The following is a 26,949-nucleotide window of genomic DNA, read 5'->3' on the forward strand; positions in this document are numbered from 1 at the left end:
GAACTTCCTCTTTAGGGATTGCGAAAATGCTGTGACAGTTTTCAAGGGAATCGCTCTCGTTGAGTTTAAAGACATGAAAATGGGCTTGCTAACAAGGACTAGCTTCAGTATGTGCTTTCACATTCTTCGTGTTTTTAAAAAAAAAAAAAAAAAAAAAAGTACTTGGGTACTTTGATATGTCTGAACCTTAAGACCTGGTGAGGCAGAAGGTCCGTAATGTGTCATATCACACAATGTATGCAATGTTTGTCAAGAAATCTGCGGAAAGGTATTCCCTTGGATGTTTTTCAGCATGTCTGTTTCTGAAAAGATTGAGAAATACGTTTTCAAAAAAGGAAGTTATTATTTGGTGTTAGTTTTCTGGTTCTGATGTGTTGCAGTGTTTCACATATTTGTATTACAAAATTGTTCATAAACCTAGGAATTTTCGCTCCCCGTGCTGTGCTCATGATCAAAGAAGATTATGATCGCCAGTATGGACCGTGATTGAATGCTTCCCTGCATTAGCTGAGGCAAATTTGTAAGGAAATATCTGAAAATTGTATACCGATTTCAGATGCTGTTTCTATGTGCTTTTCTGAGCCCTCAGAACATTCTTTCAATATAAGCTGTTTGAGTTTTGAAGTAGTTTGGGCCTTTAAGCTAAAAACTTCACACTCTGAAGTGCGAAATTCCATTAACTGTGGTAAAATATCATCATAAATCTTTCATCTGGAAACTGCAGCTGTCATGATGCTCTCTGCAGTCTTCCAGTGTAACCTGCTACTTGGTGTAAGTGTACTGCATAATCTTCACTTCTGATTAGGAAGGGTATGTCCTTTGAATGTGTTCCGTTCCCCACATGTTGACTGCTCTTAATGCCAAAGAGGGTAGTTGGTGTTTAATATCTGCCTTTTGATGCTCAATGTGGAGAGGTGATTAAACCAAGGGTGCTATTTGTCAGTAAAGACATTGGGCCAGGAAAATAAACAGCTGGGAGAGTATCTGGAGCATGCCTGCATTTGAAATATGCTAACTGCATAGTAAATATTTAAATTTGAGCTAATATTGCGTTATATTAAAGATTCATTTATTACTGTACTCATTGGAAAGCACTTGTAGGACAAGTTCTATAGTTTACATTAATTCAAGTATTGGAAAATGCATTTGTCAGTGTCGCTTGTGCCAGTGCATGAATATTTTATTTCACTTTTCTAAGGTAATAAATACTCAGGTAGCTCCATACCTTTTAGAGTCAGGCTCACAGTGAGCTAGGACTCTTTTTTAATTTTATTTTTTTAATTTTATTTCTCCAGTTCCAAGTGATACAGGAGAGATCCCTTCCAGGCTGGCAGCATCCTTGGAACTTTCAAAGTGTTGGAGCACATGGTCTGTGCCCTATGCTGGTCTGTGCAGTCACGTGCATGAGCTTGTGACAAGCAGCAGTCAGAGAGATGATGTGGCCAGAACTCTAGATAATTGCACTAGCTTCTCAAACATGTGTGTCAATACTGACTCGAGTAGGCTTCTCCCTCTAACGTATGTGTCAAAGAGAAGGAGAGCATCTAATTTTATTACGTAGTCTCTTTAACGCTTTTTTCCCCAAGTGAGACTCCTGGTAAGCAGTTTGCAGAACTAAGGTCATGGTGATTTTAGAAACAATTTTTTAAGTCATGCCGAGAAGATTGTATTTAGTAAAAGGAAACCCATCTAAATAAAGAGCTATCTCTAAAACAGTCGAATAAGGTTTTACGCAGATTTCCTTAATAAGTTTTAGTAACACTTGGTTAGGGTGTTTTGTTTTGCTTTATGAAATTTCTTTCTTTTTTTGTAAGGTACTCTGCCAGTTTCTGCAATTATAGATAGTGGTTTCACACAGAATTCTTAATCAGGTGTCCTGTTGTTTTCAATAAGTCTGTAAAAAAAATTGGCTATGATGATACATTTGGTATAAATCCTTGTGCCCAGAGCAGTGGGAAAGGTATAAACTTTCAATAACAGTATGTGATGATTTCCGAGTCAAGAGCGTTTGAATCTGGCAAAGATGGGTTCCATCCAATGCCTCTAGTAATAAAGTAAATTAATTTGAATTCTACAGGAGGACTGAATGGTTTATGGAACTACGAGTTGGTCTCAAAGCACTCTACTTCTGGATCTCTGACTGAATTAACACCTTGACTTTTTAAAATGGAACCTATTAGTACCTTCATTTGTTAGAGTTGTAGTGCTGTGACGATTATATAGCCCAAGACAAATGTTTAGCCTTAGAATTGTATATTAGCTCGGCTGTCTGTATTCACTTTAATCTTAATTCAAGTGAGAGTGCAGATGGTGTCCCTGATATGCGTACTGTATGTTTAAAAACTATGTATCTGCTTCAGAACTCCTTTTCTTGTGGTTCATCTTAGTTTTTTGTGTGTTCACGCATGACTTTCAGTGCCTGAGAAGAGGTTTGGTTTTTTTCTTTTGTACCTCGCCCAACTTTTCCGTTGAGCATTTTTCTTTTATAGCAGGTAAATGCATCCATTTTATTCTCCAGTGTAGTTATTTCTGATTTTAGCATTTTCAATATCTAGCTATTTCCAGATGAATGGAGGCCATCTTTCCAATCTACAGGTTTAGATTAGATTGCAGCTTGTGGTCCTGGTTTTGGGTATATTTATTTAGTACTGATTTACATATAAATACAAAGAAAAGGTACAAAGTCTAGTGTTGCTAATTCTAGCTATTGATATTGTGGCAGACAGCAACAATCTGTATTAGAAATTGCCTGCACAGTAAGATACAGTTGTATCTTCTACAACTTGACATATTTTTAAGACTGCTGTTTTGTTTTCTTGATTAGCTGCTCTGGTTTGTTTCATGTTAATTACTGACAGTATTATTTTTACTAAGGCTATGTAATGACCCTGTTTATCAGCCAGGCTGAACACCCTATTATATGAAGCACGTGTGTAGAAAACTGTTTCGGGTTTTTTTTCTGTTGTTGTTTGTAGGGGTTTTTTTTTGTGTGCCCCCCCCCCCCGGTTTAAAATGCTAGCTTTTTCTATAACACAGCATGTTAGGTGCAGTTTCTTAGAGGACGTAAACATTTAAGTAACTGACCATTTCATAAGTGAATGCTTACATTCTCTGAGAAGCTGCACAGGGAAACATTCACTTTCCAGGCATTTATTTTCCAAATACACTTTGTTTACTCATAGGAACAGCATTTGCTTATGTGGTGAAATAGCCAAGTCACAGGATCTGGCTGATCAGTCTTTTTTTTTTTTTTTTTTTTTTTTTCCTTTTTATAATTTTAAAACCCAGCTTGCTAGCAAAGCAGGCCAGTTTGCAGAGGTGCTTTAATTTTTCCTGTCATAAAATTCCCTTGAGTATTAGGCAATGACTGTTAAAACTCTGTGCTGGGTTTGCAGAGCAAACTCTCTCCTGATTGTTTTATCCTTTAGCTCTTGGTATCTCTTTGTTCAAAGGCAAACCCCTTAGTGAGATGTTAAAGAAAATGTGGTCTCTTGATATTTAAAAAGTGAGAAATCTATTTAAACTGTATATGATGGCTTCAAATAGTCCCACCACTGTGTCCTGCTTGTTTTAATAGAAGTGATAAATACTGCGGCTGGTGGTGCCCAGCAATTAGATTTGAGCTATATAGTATAAATGACATTTAATGGCGAATGTCAGGCATAGTCTGAATGGTATCTTCATTTCAGTGTTGCGTTTCTTTGGGATAATGCTTAAAAAACCTTAATGGAATTTAATTACCAGAGCATATATTCAATGATTAGTTAAATGCATTTGTAATACCATTAGTTGTTAGGTAACTGTTTGCTTATTATGCTTGACACAGAGTGTATTTGATGTACAATGTGTATCGTATGCAGTGCAGCAATAGAAATGCTAATAAGCCCGTGTGTTAAGGAGGGTCGCTATCAATACTGTGTCAGCAGCTTGCTACCAAATTTGCTTCTGTGGGAGAGGCATAATCTGTAATCAAACTGGAGTTCGTAGAAGCAGCAAACGTGAACAGAGATGCTGTGATCAAAAATAGTGCTTATTGCTTTCTCCAGTAGTGATTTTAATTACAGCCTCCTAATGAATTCTCACTCCTGTTTGTGTCTTTCGTATAGGGCTTTTGTGATACTTGCAGAAATAATAGCTGAGATGCGGCATCTCCACTGCTTCATCTGTGATTTTTGTACAGTAGAGCTGAGGGTACCATATATATGCGCATATAGAAATGCAGTAGCTTGATGTGTTGTGAAGAATCTTCAGCACGAACACAACGCGATGTTACGTGGGTATTGCGTGGAGATGGGGCTTGCTAAAACAAAAATAGTAAGCCTGGATGGACCCAGTTGACTGTCCACAGCTATGGTGCGCATCTGTACTCTGCTTTCTTCTTGGGCCTTCGTGGAGGCAGCGCAAAGTTTATCCGCACAGGTTTCGTGCGAGAAATACACGCTTAACTGATTTGGATCCGCTGGTGTAGGCAGCTGCTTATTTTGCCCAAGAAGGGAACAGTCAATTGGGAAAAGCTTTTTGTGCCACAGAAGCTTTTGGGGGATGGTGGGGCGGGGGGAAACGGGTGGGCACACTGTCTTCTAGTCCTGACAGCTATAATTAAACAGGCTTGTTCGTGGGTAGTTGTACACCATAATAGTGTGGTTACTTTATGCTTTTGCTCAGCATAACTGACACCATGAACCACAGATGGGATTCAAAGAACATAAAAGGGAAACGGAGCAGAAAGATACCACAAAGGGATTAAATGAGGTAGTAAGCAATGACCCATAACCTTAATGAAAGATCTTATGATAGTTTTATTTTAAGCCAGTCAGTTTTTAAGCATAACTGCTTTTTTTACAAGATGAAATTATCTTTTGTCATTTAGAATTGCACTGAAATTTTAAGGGTATTGTCGTACTTAAGTGTATTTCACTGATAGGAAACGGGTGACTTGCTAGTTTTTGCCACAGTAAGCAGCTTTGTTTCTAGTAAAGCTGAAAAGTTTATGGAATAAATACTATAGTTTGTTGTAAATACAGAAATCTCTTATGGTCATTACCTGAAATGAATAATGTTCTTTTTCTCCTTGAAAACTTGGATGAGGCTGTGCTCAATTCCGTTTTCTGGATTGTTCAAAAGTTAAATTGCTATGAATGAATATATATTCAATAACTGATATTTGATGTATTGTGGGATGTAAGGGTCGTGTTTCTGATCCTCTGTTTCCGTGTCACTGCCAGCTCAAAGTAGGGAAGATGGGATTAATTTTGAGTGTTGTATGTAAGGAGGAAGTTGCCTTGGGAATTGGGGCAGAAAACACAAATAACTTGGCAGAGACTGCATAGAGTAGTTTCTTGTTTGGTCCCAATTGAGCTCTTTTGTAATCTTCTTAAAAACAGAGATGATAATGTCAGTTGCTGATTGATCACATTTTCTGGGGTGTGAATATGAGTGGAGTTCCAATGGAAAAAGATGGGTGCTTTTTTGATATTGAGGGGAGTCTACGGAGCCCTGGGTATGAAGGGCTGGTTAGAAGTTGCAGTGGATTGAAAACTGTTCTACTTTGGCAGATGGTTATTGTCCTCTGTTTTCAAGTAACCCATGTAGTCTTAGTTCTAATCCGTTCTAGTTTGCACTTATTTTTATGAAATTGCACATACTCTCTTTTGCACATGTGTAAGTGTCATTCTGTAACTAACTTGGGCCAGTAATTTATACAGTAGATTTTTTTTACATACTTCTCTTTTTTTCTTCAGTCTCAGTAGAAAGCAGGAGGCTGCTCGTTAAATTTTAATGGCCCTGTGCCTTTAAGACACACTGTCAAAGAATAAGATTTTAAATAACTACCTATTATTTAACAAAACTGGTAAAGCCTGAACACTCCATTTCAGCTGGCTGCTTAGAATTTTTTTCAAGACTGAAGAAAGACAGACTTCACTTTTATTTGGCTCGTGGCCAAAGTGTCGTATTAAAGCTATTGTTCCATATGGGCTTAGGTCTTGGAAAGGAATGACTATTTGTGTAACAGTATTTTCATTTGTTTCTTGTGTTTCCTTTTTCTTCAGTATGATGCCTAATTCACAGATTGATATCCTGTTGTTGGCATTCAGCATAATCAATGTCAGCCTCTCTGTGTCAAGGGGAATTGCTGACATGCACCCCTTGGCAGTGCATTTGGAAGCAAATAATTGGAGGACCTGGGTTTGAAAACGGTGAGAAAATAGTAGCAGAAGAAAGGAATAGAGGTGTCTGAAAGAGTTTGTCCGAATCTGATTCTAGCTGAGGGTTACTAGCTCTTTGAGAATGAAGCTTCTCTTATCTCTGAAGTGCAATTTTAGGAGTGCAGAGCTCTCTTCCTTATTGATGCCACTTTTATGGAGTGATATTTGGCTAAGTAGTGAGGCGCTAATGTGTAACACCTCCCACCAAATGGAGTTGTAACCTCTAAATCTGCAAGCACTTCCCTGCTTCGGTGGGTGAGCAGTTGAGGTGTCTGCAACAGACAAAGAACTAACCCAGCATACTGATTTTACTGGGAAGGTCTGCTGATGAAGCTGGTTCTACATACTGCTTACACTTTTGAATTAGAGCATATCAGCTCTTGGGTGACTGGGGCTGGTTTTTGGCTTGATTATTTCAGGATGTTTTGAACAGCTGGAAAGCAGAAATTGAGGGAAAGGGAAGATTTATGAGTGACACTAAATTAAATAAAAATAAGAGCTGGTAGGTAACATTTACTCCGTATTAGTTGATTTTTGTAGAAGCGTGGAAGGGAAGACAGAGCTATGAGGAGCAGACAGAGGGAAGAGAGAAAAATGCATTCAGATAGCTCAATTTGTTGAGATTTGTCTTAGAAGCACTTCTAGTTGAAGTAGAATGAAATTCAGTGCTAACCTGTATTGTTATGAGGCAGACTTTACTGTTAAATTCACTAAGGTTCATGCAGTGTCTTAGTGCTATTTATTGCAGTTGCTGATGGATCTTTCCCTAGTTCTCAGTTACCATAATTATTCTTTGTCTGTCATACATGCTGGAGAGTTCTTGCCTTGTGACTATAATAGTGATCCCACCAGAACATCTAGTGTTCATAAAATGACAGTGTAGCAAGTTTTGATAGTACGGTTCTTCTGGTGATCTGAAGACTGTATTTTTTTAAGACAGTCTAGCAACTATAATGCCAAACCACCCACACTAGGAGACAACATATGGCAGCTACTATGAATTAACATCCGGATAAGTAGCATATCATCTAGTGTTTCTAAAAAGGCTTGAGCCTTGATAGCTGGATTCTAAGGCTTTGGCTATCTGGCCATCTCCCCACAAGGCACAAAACACAACCTTGCAGATGAGACTAATTTTGGCCATGCTTTGCAATTGTTTAAAGGTGTAGGCAAACAGATTGTCGTTTTATACTTGCATGTGTGTATATCGGTATGTGCGTAGCTGAGATTTACAGGTATGTTTATGGGACTTGTACGCTTTCCCTTCTCCTTATGTAGGAAGCAACTCCTGTCTATACTATATAATGTTTGGCGTTGTTTGCAAACAGTTTTGCTTTAAACTTTGTAGAAACTGTAGTAGAGATGTAGACCAAGTAATATTCTCAACAAACCAGAGTGGCTCTGAGCAAAAGGACTGTGGTTTTTTGTATAGTCTTCAGGACGGGTGCATCCCTGAAGGTGTATGAGTGTTCGTGTGCATATGCATCTGAGTGTGGAAGTCTGAAATTCAGGGGAAGGTGAGTGTGATGCTTGTTTTACATCTCCGAGTTATTTGTACACAAGACTGAATTAATTTCCAGCATGCTGAGGTGACTTCATGAATTCCAAAAGGAGTTTCATTTGTTAAACTTGTGAATAAAAGGGACACAAGAGGAATTCTTGCTGTAAACAATCACAAAATGTCAAGAGCAAGACATTGTGAAAAAATCCTATATTGTTTTGTCAATAAATTATGCTTTCCCCTACATAGATCACAGAAATGGAACTTTACCCTGGAAACAGCAATATTTGATACCCCAGGCAGCTTATTCCCAGCTCAGCTCACACTTCACTGAATACACTGATCGATTATCCGCGGCTTAACCAAGGCTTCTCATTTCCTGCCTTCCATTACTGCGCTCAATCAAGCCGACGGTTCTTTGTGGCCTGCCTTGTGCACTCAGATAAGCCATCAAGGCATGTTTCTATTAGAAAAGCTCTTGTAGATGGAATAGTCATTAGATAACACTAACAGGTTTAAAGGTTGCAGTCTTTGTGTTGGTTCGGGTTAAGAGGACAGGAACCAAAAGGGCTGCCTTCTTGGGTTGTTGTATTTGAGGGGTAGAGAGGATTAAACCGCACATTGCCGTATTTAGTGTTCTTATTTAACATTTTTATTTCTTGCCGAATGCTGATAGCCCTTACTTTTGACAATGCTTCTGTGTTTGCAAGAAGTAATTATGTGTTAATATGCATGCATCTGAATTAAATAATCAAGCTGCAAAAATAACATTCATTTGTAGTAATAATCTCTGTATTTCCAAGCTGGGTTTTCTTGGCTTACAAACAGCTGATCAGATTTCTTATTTAATTAGAAAACAGCCTACAAAAAGATATCCTGAGAACTTGAAATTGCATGTGCTATTGCAGAGTGGGAGGAAAAATGATCCTTGCTGTATCTCTTTAGCTCCTGATTGCCAGATAGTTTCATTTGTGTCCCCCCTCTGCTTTTTTGTGGTCGTCCCCGTCCCCCGTCCGTGTCCCGTCGTGTGTCTCCCCCCCCCCCCCCATCCCGGGCATCTGATCTGAGTGGCCTTTATTTTTCTTTTTCCCTCCTTTGAATATTAGTAAATGTCAAAATTGAGTAAGTGTAAAAATACTTCTACAGTAGGACTGGAAATATGGGTAGCAATTCAACATGGCAGGGGAAGGGCCAGGGAGGGCTGGGGCACAGCAAGTGGAGCAAGTCAGATCTACCACTTGTATTGGAGTCAGGCTAATACTGTGTCATGGAGCATAATTAGAACTGTTTGTGTGAAACAAAATAATGATTTCTGGGAGACGAACAGTGCCCCAAAGGGTTGGGTTAATTTGTAGTGTTAAAAAATGATGTCGACTTGAAAACTGGCTTTGTGAGGCCAGAGCATCTATGCTGCAATGCACAAGATGTTTATTCTGAACAGTGGAGTGACTGTTAAAGTCAGTACCATTTTGTTAAAATAATACAAATAATTTGGTAGCTTAGAATTAATCACGTGATTATTTTTTTCTAATCGAAAAATTTCATTGTTGAAAATATATTTGAGAGGAAAGATGTTCTTTTTCTTGTTTCTGTTTTGCTGTTTGTTTCTTTGAAATAGCTACTATTCACTGACTCCAGCATGCCCATCTGTCATCTCCAGCATTTGGTATATTGTTTCCAAAGCTAGTTGTGATTTAACATGGTATCTAAATAGGGCATGTAATGAAGGATACTGCTTAAATCCCTCTGAGAGAATCTGCAGGACATCTGTGATCATTTGCACAATTTGGTTAGTCATAACCCTGGGAAGAGAATGTGGAATCTCTTAAGATATGAATTGTAATGTGCAGTAACTCTGTTTTCAAGTGTATTCTAAAAGAAAACTGGCACCTTGGAATTGTCACAAATGGTGTGGAAATCAGTACATTCATACTTTTGAAGAGAACCGGCAAGGTTGTTTTCTCTCCTTTTTAAGGGAGAGGCTCATTTTTAAATAGAAGTTGACCAGATGCTTGTGAACTGGGATGCTTTAATCCATTTACAGATTTTATCTAATCCTTGTTGAATGTCCAAAACTGATTCATGTTTTATAAAAGGAACAAAAACTAAAACAGCAGCAACCAAACAACCCCCAAATGAGTGCTTTTTCAGTACCGCAGCAAGACAATATTTTCATTTCAGGGTAGAATGGAGTTTTGTAGCAGAAGGAGTCTTTTTTGAGCTGACAGAAAGACACTTTAAAGCATTTGCCATTGCTGTGATTGCTGCAAGTCTGAATTTGGCATATGACTATCTGCAGCTTTTCATATGTAAAGGTGTAAAAAAAAAAAAAAAGTAACACTTTATGAACTAGGGGACATTTCTTTTGTGTGCACATGGTTCTGAAATAAATAGTCTACCACAGAAGTTGGCACCTTGACACCTCTGAGTATAGTCTGCTCTGTAAATGACATACGTATTTAGAAAGTTGGCTGACAAAATGGCATGTCTAGGAATTTCTGTGAATGAAGGATGTAAATGTGAAAAACAAGACAGACGTTTTGTATTTTTAGGGAGATTGAAACTTCGGGTTAAACCCCACAAAATTGTGCATGGTGGAGAGTAGATACAGAAAATACTTTTCAAGATGAAGCTTTTAAACTAATTGGACAAAAAGCAGCAATCATGGTAAGAAGAGGTATTTAGGAAGGAGATCCGATCCCACCCCCCAAAAAACCCAAACCAAACAACCCACAACCGAAACCCATCCGCTATCAGCAGAGCACAAATAGCAGCTTATTAGTATGTCAGTGTATTTTTAGTTGCAGCATTGTCCAGGTACTTTTTTCTGTAAAAAGTCAGTTGCATATGTCAGTTGTAAAAGATATTTTTGTTGCTGTGCTCCTCATATATGGAAACATTGAGTCATGCCATATGCATGCATTCTGTGATTCAAATGACAAAGAGCAGTCAGCTTTGTGGAGCATGTGGTTCTTTCTGTTTTGAAAGATACATAACATGTCTGATAATTTTTAAAGATAGGTATGTTGGCTGTGTTCATCTTTTCCTGTCACTTATAATGAATTTAAAATGCCTGCTTCATAAAATGTAGGTTTTCAAAGTTAAAAGCATAGAGAGTTGTTGTATGCCATGGCTTCAAATCTATGCTTATATACACCATTTAGATTGATTGTCTATTGTTTTTATCATCTGTTTTGGTTCTAATTCTACCTTCATCATTTTTTTCTTTGTAGTTTTTAAAGATATGTTATTTTCACTTCTGAAGTGTAATGAAAGAAAAGCCACTTTTCTGTGTTATGAAAACCCCTGTAATTTCTTTTTCATTGTAATCTTCCCCCCGACAATGCCTCACAACTACATGATCAACCTAAAGAAGTCAATACCATTCATGTTGGCAGGCTGCAGTGTAGGGCAATTCATCATTTCCCTGAAAACTTCTTAAGTTCAGCCAGCCTCCTGAAATTCATTCTCCTTCCCCGTGTTCTTCCTGATTGTGAATCTGATTTCAGGGGACGAAATGTTGTTGTTCTCTTTCACTGTGCAGAATAACTGCTAACATTTCGAATAAAACACAGTGAAGGGAACAGCTAAGGCGTTCTGGGAGTCTGAGAACAAAGTTTCAAATTGGGAAATGAGTACCATGCCATCAAGTGAAAATGCTTGAACTAGCAAAAAGCTCCAGACTGTATGTAGATATTATGCCTTCCTAGAGTATGGAATTTTTGAGTGATGAGGTGATAAAATACTGCAAAACACAGTAAATATATTGCCTGCCTTCATTGTGTGTTAATGTGTGAATATTCCTAATAAGATTTTGTGTAATCCCCTGTTATTCCATTTTATTAATGCATATTGGGCAACTTGGGTGTTTGCAGTGAAGCTTACGGGAGACATAGCAATAAGCAAAAACCTCTCTTTGCATTGACTGAACGGCAAACTGGGAGGGTCTTGTGGGAGGAAGGGAGAGAATGAGGTGGTCCCTTATGGCAGCAAGTGGAAAAACCTCACTTCCAGCCCCAAATTTCTTCTATCTGAGCGTATCAGAATGCTTTCATTGTAAGTGTTGACTGTAGCCTCATCCCCGTGCTGTTACAAGCCCTGTGCCATTCTATGATACAATAAGTAACTGCGGGAAGTGAAGCGATTGCATCACCATCTCCTTTTCGGTCTGGGCCTAATTCAAAATAAAGCTGTGACCTCCCATCTCGCAGCGCTGTGTGATGCCAAGACAGTGAAAACATTTGATGGTTTTGATCCCTCCCTTTTATTGTAACATAATCTTAATGTATGCATATGTAAAGGATATACCTTCACACAAAACTTGTACACTTCCAGGCTTCTTTTTGCAAAACTGTCCTCTCGTAGCAGAATCGCTGTAAGGTTACATATGAGGTTGTGTCCATTCATTCATCATTTGCCACCTTTGTCCTCTCCGTGACTAGCTCTTCTTTTTACCAAGCTGTAGTAACTTCTTACCTTTTCTCAGATCTCTCCATTGGCTATTGATGATTTGGTTTGTAGATCAGCATTTGTAAGCACCATCCCTGGCAGACCACAGTGGAGATTTCTAGTCCTTCTCTTCCCCCCGATGTAATTTGCTATTCAGAAACACTGCCACCAGCAAAATTCAATTCTGTGTTTCGTAGCCCTCCTTCATGGTTGCATATACATAGGTCCTTATGCCTCCTTTACAGTGCTCCGTGGAGTGTTGTATTATTTGAAAGACACCTGACTTCAGTGGCACAAACCAAGAAAATCCAAGTATTAGCTTTTGATGGTTGTTGTAAACTGTCCGTATGTGTGTCCGTATGTGTAAGTGTGAGTAGTTTTCGTGCTGTGAAGCGATGCTTTCTGAGTGTGCTTTCAGGGCTTTGTGTAACACAAGAGAGGTACTTTCTCCTCTGGAGTAAGAAATGCAAAGAGAATTTGCAGAGAAATGCTGGGTTAATGTTTCCCATCATTGTCACATGCAGTTCTTGTTAGCACTGAGAGAATTTATGAACTCTTAGCAAGAGGGTAACAGACCATTTACCTGTTTGGTGGTTTCTTTTTTTTTTTGACTTCAGAACTCAGAGAGACTATTCACAAAGCCTGTGATGCACAGAACTTTATTTCAGGAGAACAGAAAAGTCTGCAACCACGTTTTTTGAACAGCAGGCACCAGAAATCAGTGTTGCCTCTCAGACTTTGTGCTTTTGACCTTTTTTTCATGCATTAGACAAGCTTGTTGTCTTTGACTGCAAATGTGGTGGGGTGTTTTTTGGTTTGGTGTTTTTTGTTTTTGTTTCTTTTTAAAAAGTAGGTTCAGGTTTCTCCTGTACAGCAGAAGTATGCTTAGTATGTTCTTGAATGTTTTTTTTGAGGCACTCGGTACAGAGCACACGTGGTAGTAGTGGATTAGTTAACACTTTTTTCTGGCACAATGCTGCCACTAGCAGTTTTTTTGTGGTATTACATGTGGTTTTAATCAAAGGCTTCAAGTGCATTTAATGGAAAGATTTTAATGTTTTTTATTATGCAGAAAGGGTGGAAATTGCTGTAACAACTAGGCTGATGCAAACAGGAGAGATGATAAGAACTTTCTGGTCCAGTAACCTATGATTTAAATTTTAAATGTAAATGTTTTAAGAGCAGTCTTAGAAGGGTCTAGAGAACTATAGTCCAGAAAAAACAAATGGTGCTTGCAGTTGCCTCATGCCAAAAGAATGTTAATTTCCCTTTAGGCCTTCTTCTGTTTCTTCAAGTGTTTTGGAGCCATGGAAGGAATTGACTACCAAGGGTTTCAAAGATAAACTGAAGCAGAGAGTCTGTAATAAGTTGATCTAAAAACTCTTTTAAGTGGTGTTTGTGCTTCAGTTTCCTTCTGAGAAGGTACAAACTGGTAGCTGGATTCTCAAATGAAAAAAGAGCCCTTGAGGAAGATAGTTTCATGTAAATGTTGCCTTTGGTTTTGTGAGGTACGTGAGCAGTCAGAGTCTATAATTACTGGGATTGACGTGCAGCATCCTATTCTTTTGTGTAAAGGGGTGTAATAAAAGAACATCTACAATTATGTCTGAGGCCATGTGTCCTTGGGGGGGGAGGGGGAAGCTGGTATCTCTTGGTTACAACTGTTAAGAATGGCTGCTTTGAGTTATGTTACTACTGGTATTCTTTTTTCTGTGTTTGGCCATTAATACTTCTTGTTTGTAGAAATTAGCAGACTAAGATGAGGCCAAAAATTTCAACCCGTTTCTGATCCCTGCCTCCTCCTGGGTTAGTTCTTTTTGAGTGAATAGATTAGTATTTGCTGGTCAGATATATAGAGATACAACGCATGATGATGCAGTAGGTTCTTGTTGCCTTTGTCTAGTTTGAAAGTCAATCTGTCATTAGCACATTGCCCTTGTTTCATTGTGATAGAAATACATTTTCCTTCTTTTTGGGTCTTACCTCAGGTTTTCTTCAGTGTGAAAACAAATTTTATACTTTAGAAGATTGTGTCAGATGTGGTCGGATTTCCTTTTTAGTAATGCCTTTAGACCTTCTTTTTCAGAGTAAACGGGACCACCTCCTTATGAATGTCAAATGGTACTATCGCCAGTCTGAAGTCCCAGATTCAGTCTATCAGCATTTGGTTCAGGACAGACACAATGAGAATGGTAAGTTAGGCTCTGTAGAGTAAGGCCTTCTTTACTTGTACTCTGAATTTTAAGTTTTAACAGCCCAGGAAGCAAGAATACTTTTGCATAGGCATATGAAGCAAGGACTGTTGATGAAAACAATACATCAGAAGATGGATGATAGTGTTTCTTACCTGCCTTGTTTGTTCTAACTAGTGTATGTCCTGTAACCATAGCTATAATCAGATGCATTTCAGGTATGATTTAAATACTGTGCTGTATTATACTAATGCCTTGAGAGAAGAGAAAAGAAAAATAACATTGGATCCTTTGTAGGCCTTCTGGACAGTTTACTAATATCTAACTGGCTGAAGACCAATTTGTCTGAAGAAATTGTGAATCTCTTCTGGTTTTTGTGATTCTCCCGTAGCGTCATGAGAACTACGGTTTTTTACATTCATGCTACCTTGCACATATGAATACTCACTGTGATTAATATTGCATTAAGTGATGTAACTGAAGCACTCGTACCTGAGCTTCCCCCTTTTCTCTTTGCAAAAACAAGTGTGATCTTGGGCTTAATAGAAGCAGAAGAAACTTTAGTATGTGTTCCAGTGTCATTTATCTCTTGCCTCTAGGGGACACATAACATTTGCTTCTATTCTTACCAGGAAATTTCCTTGAGGCAACTGTTAAAATTCTGAAGATACTCCAAGGTGAATCGTGATGATAAAAGTTGATGCTTGAAATATGGAACACAGCAACTTTTTGGTGCATTGACAGTACAAAGTTGAGCATACGTTCTCCTTTGTGCAGGCATTAAGGACATTTTGTGTGTGCTTTTAGCAAAAGCTGCACAAATCTAACCTTTCATGTACTCATTTATTTGAAACTTTTAACTATGGGATTATAGGCACAGTGTCAAAAAGTGAGCGTTTCGATAACGTGGCTGCTTTTTTGTGTCACACTCTTGTGCATGCGGAGAAGTATTTTTGTGTGTTCTTCAAAGGTATTATAAAGAAGTCATGGGAAAAGTTGTCTTCCAGTTTTTCATTAGCACTGAGAATTTTCTGTGTTTAAACATGAATATCAATATTTATCTCAAAGTCAGAGCACTAAGCAGTTAGTACTGTCAAGATTTTGTTGAAGATTTTAGGTTAAATATGCAGAATAACCAAAACCTTGACCTGGAAACCAGAAGTCAGTGATAAATTAATTTTGCTTAGTTCCTTTTACCCAGGAGTGACCACATCTAAGTGGTCAGTGGGTAAGATCTGTCATCCGCTACCCCTAAATGCTCTTTGCCTTCAGCAGTTCTTTAGATGTGGCAAGGGAGAATTCATGTGTAAAAATGAGTATCCCGTTGTTTCCATAGCTGACAGGTCATGTAAACAATCTGAATGTTTGTCATCTTAACAGTGAGGAGTGTGTATCTAAGAAACATCCTCAAACTTTGACCTGTAAAAAAAAAAAACACCTGCAAAATAGCAATGGTAGCTGCTTTCAGATTACAGCTAATGTGTTGGTGGTTTTTTGTTTGTGTTCTTGCTTTCTGGCAGACTCTGGACGAGAGCTTGTTATTACAGACCCAGTTATCAAGAATCGAGAGCTCTTCATTTCAGATTATGTTGACACTTACCACGCTGCTGCCCTCAGGTAAGTTACGGAGGATGTGGTGCGGTGTCTCAGAGGTGGATGAGAAAAACCTTATTGAGAGAGAGGTGATTTTTCTGGTTTTGTGTGGGGATGATTAGCATACTGCTCAGCTTTCTCCTCGTCTCCTACAGTAATTAACTTGTGTTATCTGTTCTCATTCTAAAAGGAGCTGTAATTCTACAGTATCGTTTTAATCTCAGTTAATCAATGTTGCTCAGAAGATATTGTTTCCCATCATTGCCAATTTAGGTTATTGCTAGTTCCTGCAGAAATATTACCCTTCCCTCCTCCGTGTTTGATTTCACTATTAACAATAGCATCTCCTAGTAAAGTGACTGTTAGTATGTTGCCCTGATTAAATTGCATTAAAGGCTTTTCTCTGCGGCACTTGTCATTGTTGCAGCTCAGCTAAGAGCTCCATTAAAACTAGCTGTACAGACAGGAGGTAATGGACCTCTGTATTGTTCTCTGTACTATCTGCCCTTCCCTGGAGGTTGCTGCTCTCTTTACTCACTGAGTTTTTAACTTAAGTGGCTAACCTTTGCCGAGGGTATACACCATAACTTAATGTTTTCAAATAGAAACAGCGAGGCATTATTTTTCAGCAGATTTTCAATGTGCCAAACATGCATGGATATTGTCAAAATGCAAATTGAATAATCTCCCTGATAATAACGCTCAGATGGTATTTCACTAGAACCATCTGGAGACATTTTTTTGTTCAGAGTCACTTTGCTGAAGCCACTTACTTCAAGACAGGCTAGCTGCAACTTCTGTTACATGGGTGGGAAGAAGTCTTTGATTTACATATTAGACTTTTTTTATAAACTCAGAAAATTCCAGTGGTGTACTATAATCTCATGAAATTCCACAGTGCCTTTTCTGAGTTACAGAAGGTCTCCTTCCAATATTAAATTGGCATGCTTAGAAACAAGCTAGCAGGAGGTTGGCTGTCTTGATGGAACCAGTGTTGGAAATCTAACAACTCTCTGCTTAAACAGAGAGAAACTGAACTATGCGTATGGACTTATCCCTGGGAGTATTTTAACTTCTCTTCTACATCCTTTCTGTTTCTTTAAAGCAATTATAAAAATGGAAAGGTAAAAATGGAATATATGTGTATACCAAGCAATCTTAAAAAATAACCTTCTTTTCTCCCCTTCCAAAAAGAGTGAAGGATGCTGAAAGACCAAACCGATCACTTCTTCAATCTGTCTTGTGTTTTATCTGCCGCCTTTTTGTTTGGAAGTGCATGCCATAGTCACCTTTCAGATCACTCTTTTGTTTCTCTTTGTTGGCATATGGTTTCACTGTCGTTTTGTTGTGTTCTGGATTGTTCATACTTTTGGTAATCCTTACAGGCTTGTAGATGCTGATAATTGAGAGAATAGATTTTTGCAGGATAAAGATTATATTTTCGCTGATTCTTTTGTAGCAAATTGTGATTAATACATGTCAGTAATTTTCAGTGTGCAAGATGAACATAAGGGTAGTTGCACGTGGTGTTCTTACAGTTTGAGAACATAGAGTAGGCAGAGTGTATTGTGATGTGTGAAAGGAAGGTTAACATGAAATTCTAATTTATGATAACATGAGATTATTTCTTTGCCCTCTGCAAACAAATGGCTCTGGTCACACAATGAATTGATGACAAACTGGGAAATGAAACCAGTGATCGTAACTACCAATCTTCTGCTCTAACCAGTGGAAGAATTTAACTAGAGGATGCTTGTAGATCCCAATGGAAGGGTATAATAAAAGTTATCTCCTTTTTACATATATGGTAAATCTTTGTGGTATTATGTAGTACTACTTGTCTGAAATGCTGTGAACAAGATGTACTGCTTTCATGAATGTAGGTAATATAAACTTATCTGGAAAACGCTTATTAACTGTCAGATGGATTATTGAAAGGAAACTAAATCTTTTTCCTCAAAATACTTTTAAAATGTGAATTTAACGTGAAACAGCAGAACAAATACCCCTTCTCATTTTCTTTCTTTCTAAATGACTAAACTAGGAAGCTAGCTTCAGCCACCAGGGATAAAATAAATATTAGTGAACAAGTTCATCTTTCAGTATTTCTGTGTGACATCTCGATTATGGACCTTGTTAATGTTCCATTACAACCTGGCATGACCTGTGCAATATCCAGTGTTGCTTTGTCCTCTGCCAGGAAGGCAACTGACTGAGAATTAGGCAATCATAGGGACAACTGTGCAGCCTCAGCTCACAGCATAGCCATATTGATTTTGTCTTAAAATAGTCGGCAACTTTATTCATCCTTCATCCTTCTGGTGTGTTTTTTCCTCACCTGTAGTAGTTGATGTTGTGTATCGGAGAGCTCGTGTTCCAAGGCCAAGTTCTTAGTGGCTCTTGATTGGTAAGCCTTTTTGAAGTGCTTTTACCATGAAAAGATTAAGAAGGGAAGCAAGCTTAGGATTTCAACTTTCTAGAGCCGTTTTTCAAGTATGCAGTACTTTTAAGCTCTGCTGAGAAGACAAGGCAAACGGATCCAGTATTGTTACAGACAAAATAATTACTCATCTTGGTGTACTGGTGGCAATAGCACTTTTCATTCAATTTTAACCAAGACTGGCAAACCTTTTTACAATGTTAAATAAGCCCAATAGCAGCTTATTTATAATAGCAAATACTATTCAGTAAGTACAAGTGGAAAGAGATGCTATCTGTATTAATACTAGAAAGCTTGACATACTGAAAAAGAGTAAAATCTTGTGCTTTGTTTATTGCATTGAATCAGGTTTAGATAAAAAGCACTAACTCTTTGGCTGTCTGGCCCATTTGTCTCTGCCCCCTTCTGATGTGATTTACTTGGTGACAGTAAACTGCAATGCATTGAATGACAAAACACAGGCAGCTGTTGAACATTAACAGTCCAACAAACCCTTGAGGAAATGAGATGCAACTTCTTATGGCTAGTCTTCATGCTCATCCTTAAGGATAATGACCTCATCCACCAACTATATTTAAAAAATATTATTAACAATCTGTTGTAGAACAAGCTAATAAATCCCCTTTTCCTTTCTTCTCTCTTTTTTTTTAATGTCTTTATTTGTTTTACTCTCATGTATGAAAGTAGAAGGAAGAAGCTTTTATGTGTTTGGAATTTGCATTGTTAGGATTGCAGTCTTGCTAAAAACAGCATAGCTTTGCTTTCTATTTGGAAGTGTTATTAAACTGAAGTTTTATTTAGCTTTCTAAATAAAAAGCTGACTTCCAAAATAATATGAATAGTAGAATTTTTTAAACTTCCTTGAAGACGTAAGCGTAATAGGACTGTAAAAACTTTGAAAATAAGGCACTTCCAGGATTGTATTTCTACGGTAGATATTGTTCCTCAGTCTGATCAAATTTGGGCTCCTCAGGACTGTGTGCTGGCTGAATGAGAATTAATGAATGTTTGTAGAACACCATCTGAGACATTGTAACTGAATTTTTCTTCCCTTTCCACCATGGGAAGAATCTGCATGGTTATTAGTTACAACAGGCTTATATTTATGACGTTTTAGACATTTATGAGAACACAAGGATATCTGTGGCTTATACACAGATTGCAGTGGCACTTAATTAAAATAGCTGTTATTCAAGGTAGAATTCTAATACCATTTTCCCTCTTTCTTTCAGAGGGAAGTGTAATATCTCCCATTTCTCTGACATATTTGCTGCTAGAGAGTTTAAAGCCCGAGTGGATTCATTTTTCTACATACTGGGCTATAATCCAGAGACAAGGTAAGTGAAGATACTTTTAAAGGCAAGCTTTACCGCTGATCTGAGCCTGTAGGAACAGGAAAACTACTCAAAGGAGGAAAACCTAAAATCGAGTATGATGCTGGTAGGAAGGTGGGGTGGGGTGAAAGGGAATGTGAGGGAGAAGCTACATCTTCCTGCTGCGTATATGTATAGGAGAAAAATTAAGAGTAGATAACAAAATTGTGCAGTGAGTCGTGACATCCGGTTGCACCTCTGGGTAAATAATGTACTGCTTCAAAACAGGTTTTTAGAAGTGTAACCTTTTTTTTAAAGGTTGCAAACATTAGCAGGAATTCTAAGCTGTCCCATTGACAGTGCACACCCTGAAAATACTTCTAAAAATGCATTCACATCTTCTAGTAAGCAATGTTGAAACTTACACACTTTTAAGAAATCAAATTGGAAGTTTTTAAGTGTGGAAATTCATGCTTTCATGTGTAAATACTCCCATAGGGTCCCATATCAACAAATCCTAGTTTATGCTTTGCTGGCCTAGAGCAAATTAGAGGTACAGAAAGAACTTTTTTGGGGGAGTTAATACATATTTGAAGAAGGTATGTTCAGCATGCTTTTTCATTTCACAGTTCTTTCGATCTGCCTGGAAGTTGTCCAACCAATCTTTATCAGCCGTGTTTGGAAAGCAAAGCTGATACGAGACTGTACCTTCATTATTTTTCAGGTCCAAACTATGACTCTTATTTTTTTTTTCATTTACGTAGTTTTGTAAACACAGAGAATGCCTTACAAGTGCCAGCCTTAAATAGTTTGTTGTCTAGGGGCGTATTTCTATGAGCATTTGAGTAAAAGATTAATAATGCGTGACAGGGCTCAGCAAGGTCTGTGCCTACTAAAAAGTTTTATTGTTTCTTTCAATGCAGAAAACAATTAGCTGTGGACCTTGATTTCTAGACATATTGTTGAGAAAAGTATTATTTTAAGTAGGGATTAGATAGGCATATAAATAATAGACACTTGAATTGTTACATGGTAGATGTACTTTTTTTAATGCAGATATGAATCTTTATCCTTCAGGGCATAGCGAACCACTAACTGCTTGCAGTTGGGAAGAAACTCCATGTGTGGGCATATTATTATGTAATTAACCTATTTATGAGGCTGCTTGTACCTTACTCTGAAGTGTCTTAAACTGTCCGTATGTCTAAGGCAGGGTATTGGACCGGGTAAACTCCCTTAATCGATTCAGTTTACATTCATAGCAGGTGGTGTCAGTGTAAGTCCCTAGGAGGCAATCTTGCTAGTGTATGGTGCTGAGCTCTAGGAAAAGGGCATGAAATCCTATAATATTTTAAAATACAATACTTTAAAATGTTCTCATAACATCATGGGTTTTTTTGGAGCAGTTCGACAAGGTGAGGCATTTATGAAGGTTGTCATGATACACCTCTCTGATATTCAGTACCATGCTTGGGCCCTATATTTAACTTTGTCACTTTTCTGCGATGCATTTTAGTTTTGAGGGTGTGAACACTAAATTAACTATTTGTATTAGTGTTCAAGTTCTGTGTTTAATGGATGATTTCTCTTATGAAGTGCCATTTATGCGAGTTGTCAGTGCAGTTTGAAACTCACTTTCTGTGTAGAAGTAGCTGTTAATTCTTCCAGCTATTAGAAAATGACTGAGCCTGAAAAGATCGATGAAATGACAAAGCATAGCACTTAGTGATCAGCTAATTACTCAGACTAGCCAGCTCTCAAAATGTAGGTTTTTCTTCATTTGGTTGCAGCCAGGGGTTTTTTTTTTCCTAATTCTAAGTCTTCAAGTCTGTATTTGTCTTGGAATGGGAGGAGGTTTAGAAAAAGGAGCTGAGTCTAGGTTCCTCGATTATTTTTGACCTTGTGTTTGCTACTGCTTGCCCATACCAGTGCGTGCTTCTTTGAATACTGAATTCTAGATTTATTTTGCTTTTGGAAGTAAAAAGTATTGTAACACACATTCCAGGATGAACTGTTGGTGGTTTGTCTGCGAAAAAAACCCCTTCATCTTCAACTTGATCTGCTTTTCTAATGTAGTGTTGTTTCACGTGGAAAGGATGGAGAATGTTCATGGTAGCTTGAAGTAATAGTATGTTGTAGATAAGGTTCGGAATACTGCAGTGTGACCCCCCTGAACTGACTCGTAGAAATGTGTGATAGGATACATTCTTAGATCAAACAAGCTTGAGCTGTGGATTGCATCTACAAAGATATATTTTGGTTTGAGTGATTTTTATTTTGTGTTCAGCAGAAGATGCTCACATACTTCTCCAGGACTCTCAAATGCAGCTCAGTGTGTTGGGAATCTGACTGTTCTCTATGTTTTCCTGTTGTTCTGTTTGCAAAACAACCTGCAAAAATCCCAGACCCCCAAAACATCCAACACTGGTGTGGTGGATGTGTCACAAGAGGCCCTTTTGTTCTTGGAGCACACAGTGCTAAAACAAACTATGCTTTGTCTTTCCTATTTGAAAGCTTGCTGACTATAGGTTTAGCTTGGGGAATACCAACTGTGATCCTGTTGATCATTCTGTGGTCTAGAAGCAGTAAACCTGTGCGTTTTGGGATAACTTTTTTCTTTAGAGGGTATATCAAGCTGGTGGTTTGTTTGTTTTGGAGGTTTGGGGGAATCTTTTGGTTTGTTTTAGTTGTTTTTTTTTTTCTTCTCCTTATAGAGTTAGGTAAAAGATTACACACTATGTTTCAGTAATTCTCACATCAGTGAGAAAAATCTGATTGTGAAATAAAAACCTAAACTAATCTTAAAGCTAAAGTCTGGGTGTCATCACCCTGAATAGAGTGTTAATCAAGCTAGTAAGTAGACCTGAAATATGTTCCGGCTCTCAAGAGTGTGAAATGCATCCACTAAACTTGTATAGCCAGCTGAGAAAGCATAAAATGATTTCTCTAAGTACTTTAAAATAATTAATTTCATGTCTCTTTAGAGAAGTGACTGCTCTGACTCCGCTAACATGGAATCCCACTCAAACTTTTGGGTTCCCCAAATGGCCAGATAAGACCAATGCTTTATCAAAGAAGAAATGTTAGGTGAATTGTATATGCCCTGAAATGAGTTTAGAAGCATTTCAGAGTGTATAGAATAGCAGTCAAGAAGCATTAACAGACAAACAGACCTGATGTACCACTTTGGGGAAAAAAATCAGTAACTGCACTAGCTTGAGTTAAGCTGTTTGATTTTTTTGGTATTTGAGTCAGAAGTCAGCTCTGCCTGTTAAAAAGAAATATGCAGAAAGGCTTGGGAATGCTGTTGAACATGCTGCTTGACCTCAGACAGCTGTGTTTCACCAGCTCACATCTTACTACTCATTCACTACAACTCTAGTTATTACCTTATCTGGAGTATAGTGCCAGATGTAGCTGATTCTGGCAAGAGCTTCTTCCAGTCCTTCCTTTTGTACTCTGAAGTCCTGTATGGACTTAGAGAGACAACTTTGAACTGTCTTACTCAAGGATGCAGGCGTGCCAAATGCCACTATTGGTATTGGCCTGTTTTTGTAGTGTACTGGCATGTACTAGGCAGTCAGTTCTTTGATCTCAGGAGTAAACAAATACATTACAAAGTTTTGTCTGACACTGACATCTGTACATATACATAGATTTAAATGCTACTGAATTTTTACTTGGAACTAGAAATAATCAGGCATTATTCTGCTAACAGTTTTCATGGCCATGAATCAAAATTACTCTTCCACAACATTGTTTTGCATAGTAGAACAAAATAATACCAAACATTCAAGGCGTGGGTGAATTTGCTGAATAGATGTTTTGGAAAGACCAGGATCTTGTCTGTGTTTTTATTCCACAACATTTGCTTTTCCTTTATTTTTAATCTTTTTCTTCTGAAGTGTTCTTGTTGGGTGATATGAGCAAAATGAGCATTGGTGTGTCTCTGAGAGGAGTGTTGCCAAGAATGAAGTTGAAGGTGACTTGCTCTTTCTTTTTCTTGTCCTTCACGGCTTTCTATTTTATGTTGTCTGGAAGGGGATTTCTGTTGAAAGTCTGAATCAAGAGCCTCTTTTTTTTTTTTTTTCTTTTTCTCTGCTTTCAATGGAAAGCATAGTGGGTGGAGTACAAGTTTTGGGTCTAGAAAGAGTTAAGAATAGTGTATATTCTTAGGAAGTCAAGAAGCCAGTGTGGAGTTGTGTGTAAGTAGGATTTTCAAAGCTTCCTCTTAATGTTGCCCTTCTTTAGAAAAAAATGTAGGTGAATGATGAATTGGTATCTACAGCCAAAATGTGAACAGAGACTCAAGAGGACTGCAGAGCTCTGTATTGCTATTTTGATCCTTTTTGTCTGGTTAATTTTTAGCAGTCAGAATATTTTGATTCTATGCATATAATAGTGCCTAGGGCAGTGATAGAGGGTAAAATGATCATAAAGGCTTTTAAACATATCCATTCTTATGTCTTAGAGGTTGAGTTATGCTTACACTTAGAACACTATGACAGTTTGTGGTATACTTTGTTTAAATAAGACAATTCCTACAGCATATTACAGTCGTCGTGTCTGTGGTGTCACACCCCCCCCCCCCTTTTTTTTTAATAGGTTTAGAAATTTTAAATATAACCAGGAATCCTCCTGATGGGGGAATTTGGGGACTGTTTGTATGGTATGCCCATGTGATGTGAAACAGATGGCTTCTGTATGTCTTACTAAATTACAGCAAAGTTGTTTAGTATCACTCTTGTCTAATATTCCTGGGAAAGAATTATGGAAGATGGTGAGCACCCTCACTTCACATGAGTAGGTATTGTCATGTGTCGAAGTGCCTTGCGGTTGATTCCTTTTAAACAGACAAAAATCCCTCCCAAAAAACTGTATTTAGATAAATGGATGTACAACTTCCTTGGGTTGTTGTTTCTGGCTGATATCACACTTTATTAATAATCCTTTGGAGTACATTATTTATATGTATCCATATCTCAATTTATCTCTGAACTGGAGGGTAGCATAAAAGCTGAGAACTTTTTCTCAAGTTCATGTTGTGAACTTGAGGGGGGGAAAAAACCAATCCGGAACAACAGCAACAAAAAATCCAGAAATACATTTCAGTTGTAGTTGAAATAAAGACTAGATACATTTGGCCTTGTAAGTGTTCTTACTTAAATTGGTCAGCTGGTAAAGAGTGTGCAACATAGTTGGAGTAGTTACCTTTTTCTAGTCTGTACTCTGGGAAAATTGGTCAGGCAGTCTTGTTCTGAGCGTGTTGCCTCCTGTATAACTTTATAACAGAAGTGAGCTGATAGAATGTTGTAGTGGGTTTGTCTTTTTTAAGCAGTTTATAAAGCTTTATTGTGTTTCCGGAAGTTTTAAATACATAGCCTAGTATAGCTTAGTATTATTAAAAAAAACCAAACCCACAGGAACTTTTATCATGATTGGTTGTGTTGTGTTTTTTAAATTTATTTATTAAAAATTTTTTAGAAGCGTGAGCCTAGCCTCTCTATCCTGTATCTTATGGACTGGGTCCTTCAGATTATGAATGAGCTTTGGTAGCATCAGATAGTTTCATCAGAGCCACTGTAGCTGAAAGGTTCAACTTATTGAGAGTTTGAATTATTATTGCAGGTTAATTGAAGGAGCCAGACTGTTGGTGAAGGCTCCCAAGAAGGGGGTGGGAGGTAACATAATATGGGCAACAAGAAAGGTGTATCCACTTATGTTATAATGAAGTTTTCTCACTGGATTATTGTGAGAGAGAAAAAATCTGGGGTTGTTCTGTGGCCTGGTATGTTTTGCTTGGTCTGTTTCTACCTTTTAAAATTTTAAATTTGAGAAACTTCTTATCCTTCTCTAGCCTTGCAGTAAATCCAGGCATCTCAGATAGTCTAAAGTGGAGGCAGGTATGCTAATTAAAGCATTTTGCGCTGCAGGGGGAAGGAATATTTCCTTTGTATAAATGGGTAGCTAAGAATTTTTTTGCAAATTACATTAATAAACAGGAATGCCAAAAATCAAGGATGATGAAGGAAGTTCAAACAGTGAGTCAAGTCTGGCTCCTGTTGGGTTCACCTTGTGTTCACACGTGCTTGTAAATGGCAATGGTATTGTTGCTGAGTATTCATATTCTTTAAATGTTCTCATATATTGCATTATTGACAGGTAGAATAAAAGTATTTTGTGATTCAGCTTGCCTGCTTCGTTTCCTAACAAGTGAATTGTACGTGAAAATGTGAAGCTCTGTCGTTTGCATCTGTGAAAACCTCTAAGCCTGTTAATCCATGTAATTTTTTTAAAAGCTCATCACAAAGTAGGGAAAAAAGGCTTTTAGAAGCCTTTTGGAAGCGGACGTGTGTTTTCCTTGGAGAAGATCTAAAAAGTGCTGGAACAGCGACCTCCGGACTTTGCATCGCTCTGCTCTCGAGCGTTGGCTGTATCAGATCCCCTAGCTAAGGCCCCACTTCCCTGCACACTAGCTTGGTATGCAGAAGCTGCAGAGTCTGTTCAGTGTGCTTTATTTACGGAAACAGCAGGGTTGAGATTGATTGCGTTGTAAGACAGTGTGTGGATGAGGGAGGGTCACAGCACATGCTCAGTCCTGTCAGTCCGAGGGCGAAGTTTCTGCGTTCTGCGTGCAGGCTTAGGTCATAGCACAAGCTCAGTGAAAGCTCTCTGAGGTCTCTCAGACTGCATGTGCCTCCATTTTGAGTTGGTAGAGTGGAAAAGGCAGAGTTTTAGCTGTTAAGTAGAGGGTTCAGGAATACATCTAAACCCACAAGAGCCTGTCATAGTCATGGATGATCCATTCAGCCCCTGCAGGTAGGCTACATCACTCTGGCCTCCCCTAAACAATGATGATTTTTGCTGTTATTTGTGACTTCTGAAATGTTTATGAAATCATTTCATTACTATTGCATGTTCCTCAGAACCTTGTAATCACATCAGCTTTGCCGTGCAGCTGTTCGTATGGTGCATGAGGGCACTGAGCAGGGAATCTGCTGGCTAAGGGGTGCATGTAGGAGCTGTGTGGGCTTTTTTTTTTCCTCTCTTTTTTTTTTCTTCCCCCCCCCCCCCCACCTCGTGGTGCAGTTTTAATTTCGGTTGTGCTGTCTGCGTGCCAGCCTTATGGCAGGTCTGTAGGGAGCTGCAGAGGCGCTCTGCAGGCTGCAGCGTTACCGAAGTGGCTATTAGGAAATGTTTGGGCCTGCAACAGACTGTTTAGATAATGTTACGGGGAGGGTTGTAGATCAGCAGC

General features: G+C 38.3%; 1 protein-coding gene across 8 annotated transcripts in view; it reads left to right on the top strand.

Annotated features, from left to right (window-relative positions):
- The window catches only part of RERE (arginine-glutamic acid dipeptide repeats), a 257,381-nt gene that overhangs the window by 117,680 nt on the left and 112,752 nt on the right, over positions 1 to 26,949 (top strand). For 7 of the 8 annotated variants that reach the window (XM_069782594.1, XM_069782595.1, XM_069782588.1 and 4 more), the window contains exons 4-6: positions 14,243 to 14,348; positions 15,869 to 15,965; positions 19,614 to 19,718. In XM_069782594.1, the coding sequence (XP_069638695.1) occupies positions 14,243 to 14,348; positions 15,869 to 15,965; positions 19,614 to 19,718 (308 nt within the window). Of the gene's footprint in view, positions 1 to 14,242; positions 14,349 to 15,868; positions 15,966 to 19,613; positions 19,719 to 26,345; positions 26,514 to 26,949 lie in introns of those variants that run through there. The other variant, XM_069782597.1, reaches the window with a different exon arrangement.

Source organism: Haliaeetus albicilla, chromosome 4, assembly GCF_947461875.1.
Source record: "Haliaeetus albicilla chromosome 4, bHalAlb1.1, whole genome shotgun sequence".
NCBI classification, from domain to species: Eukaryota; Metazoa; Chordata; class Aves; order Accipitriformes; family Accipitridae; genus Haliaeetus; species Haliaeetus albicilla.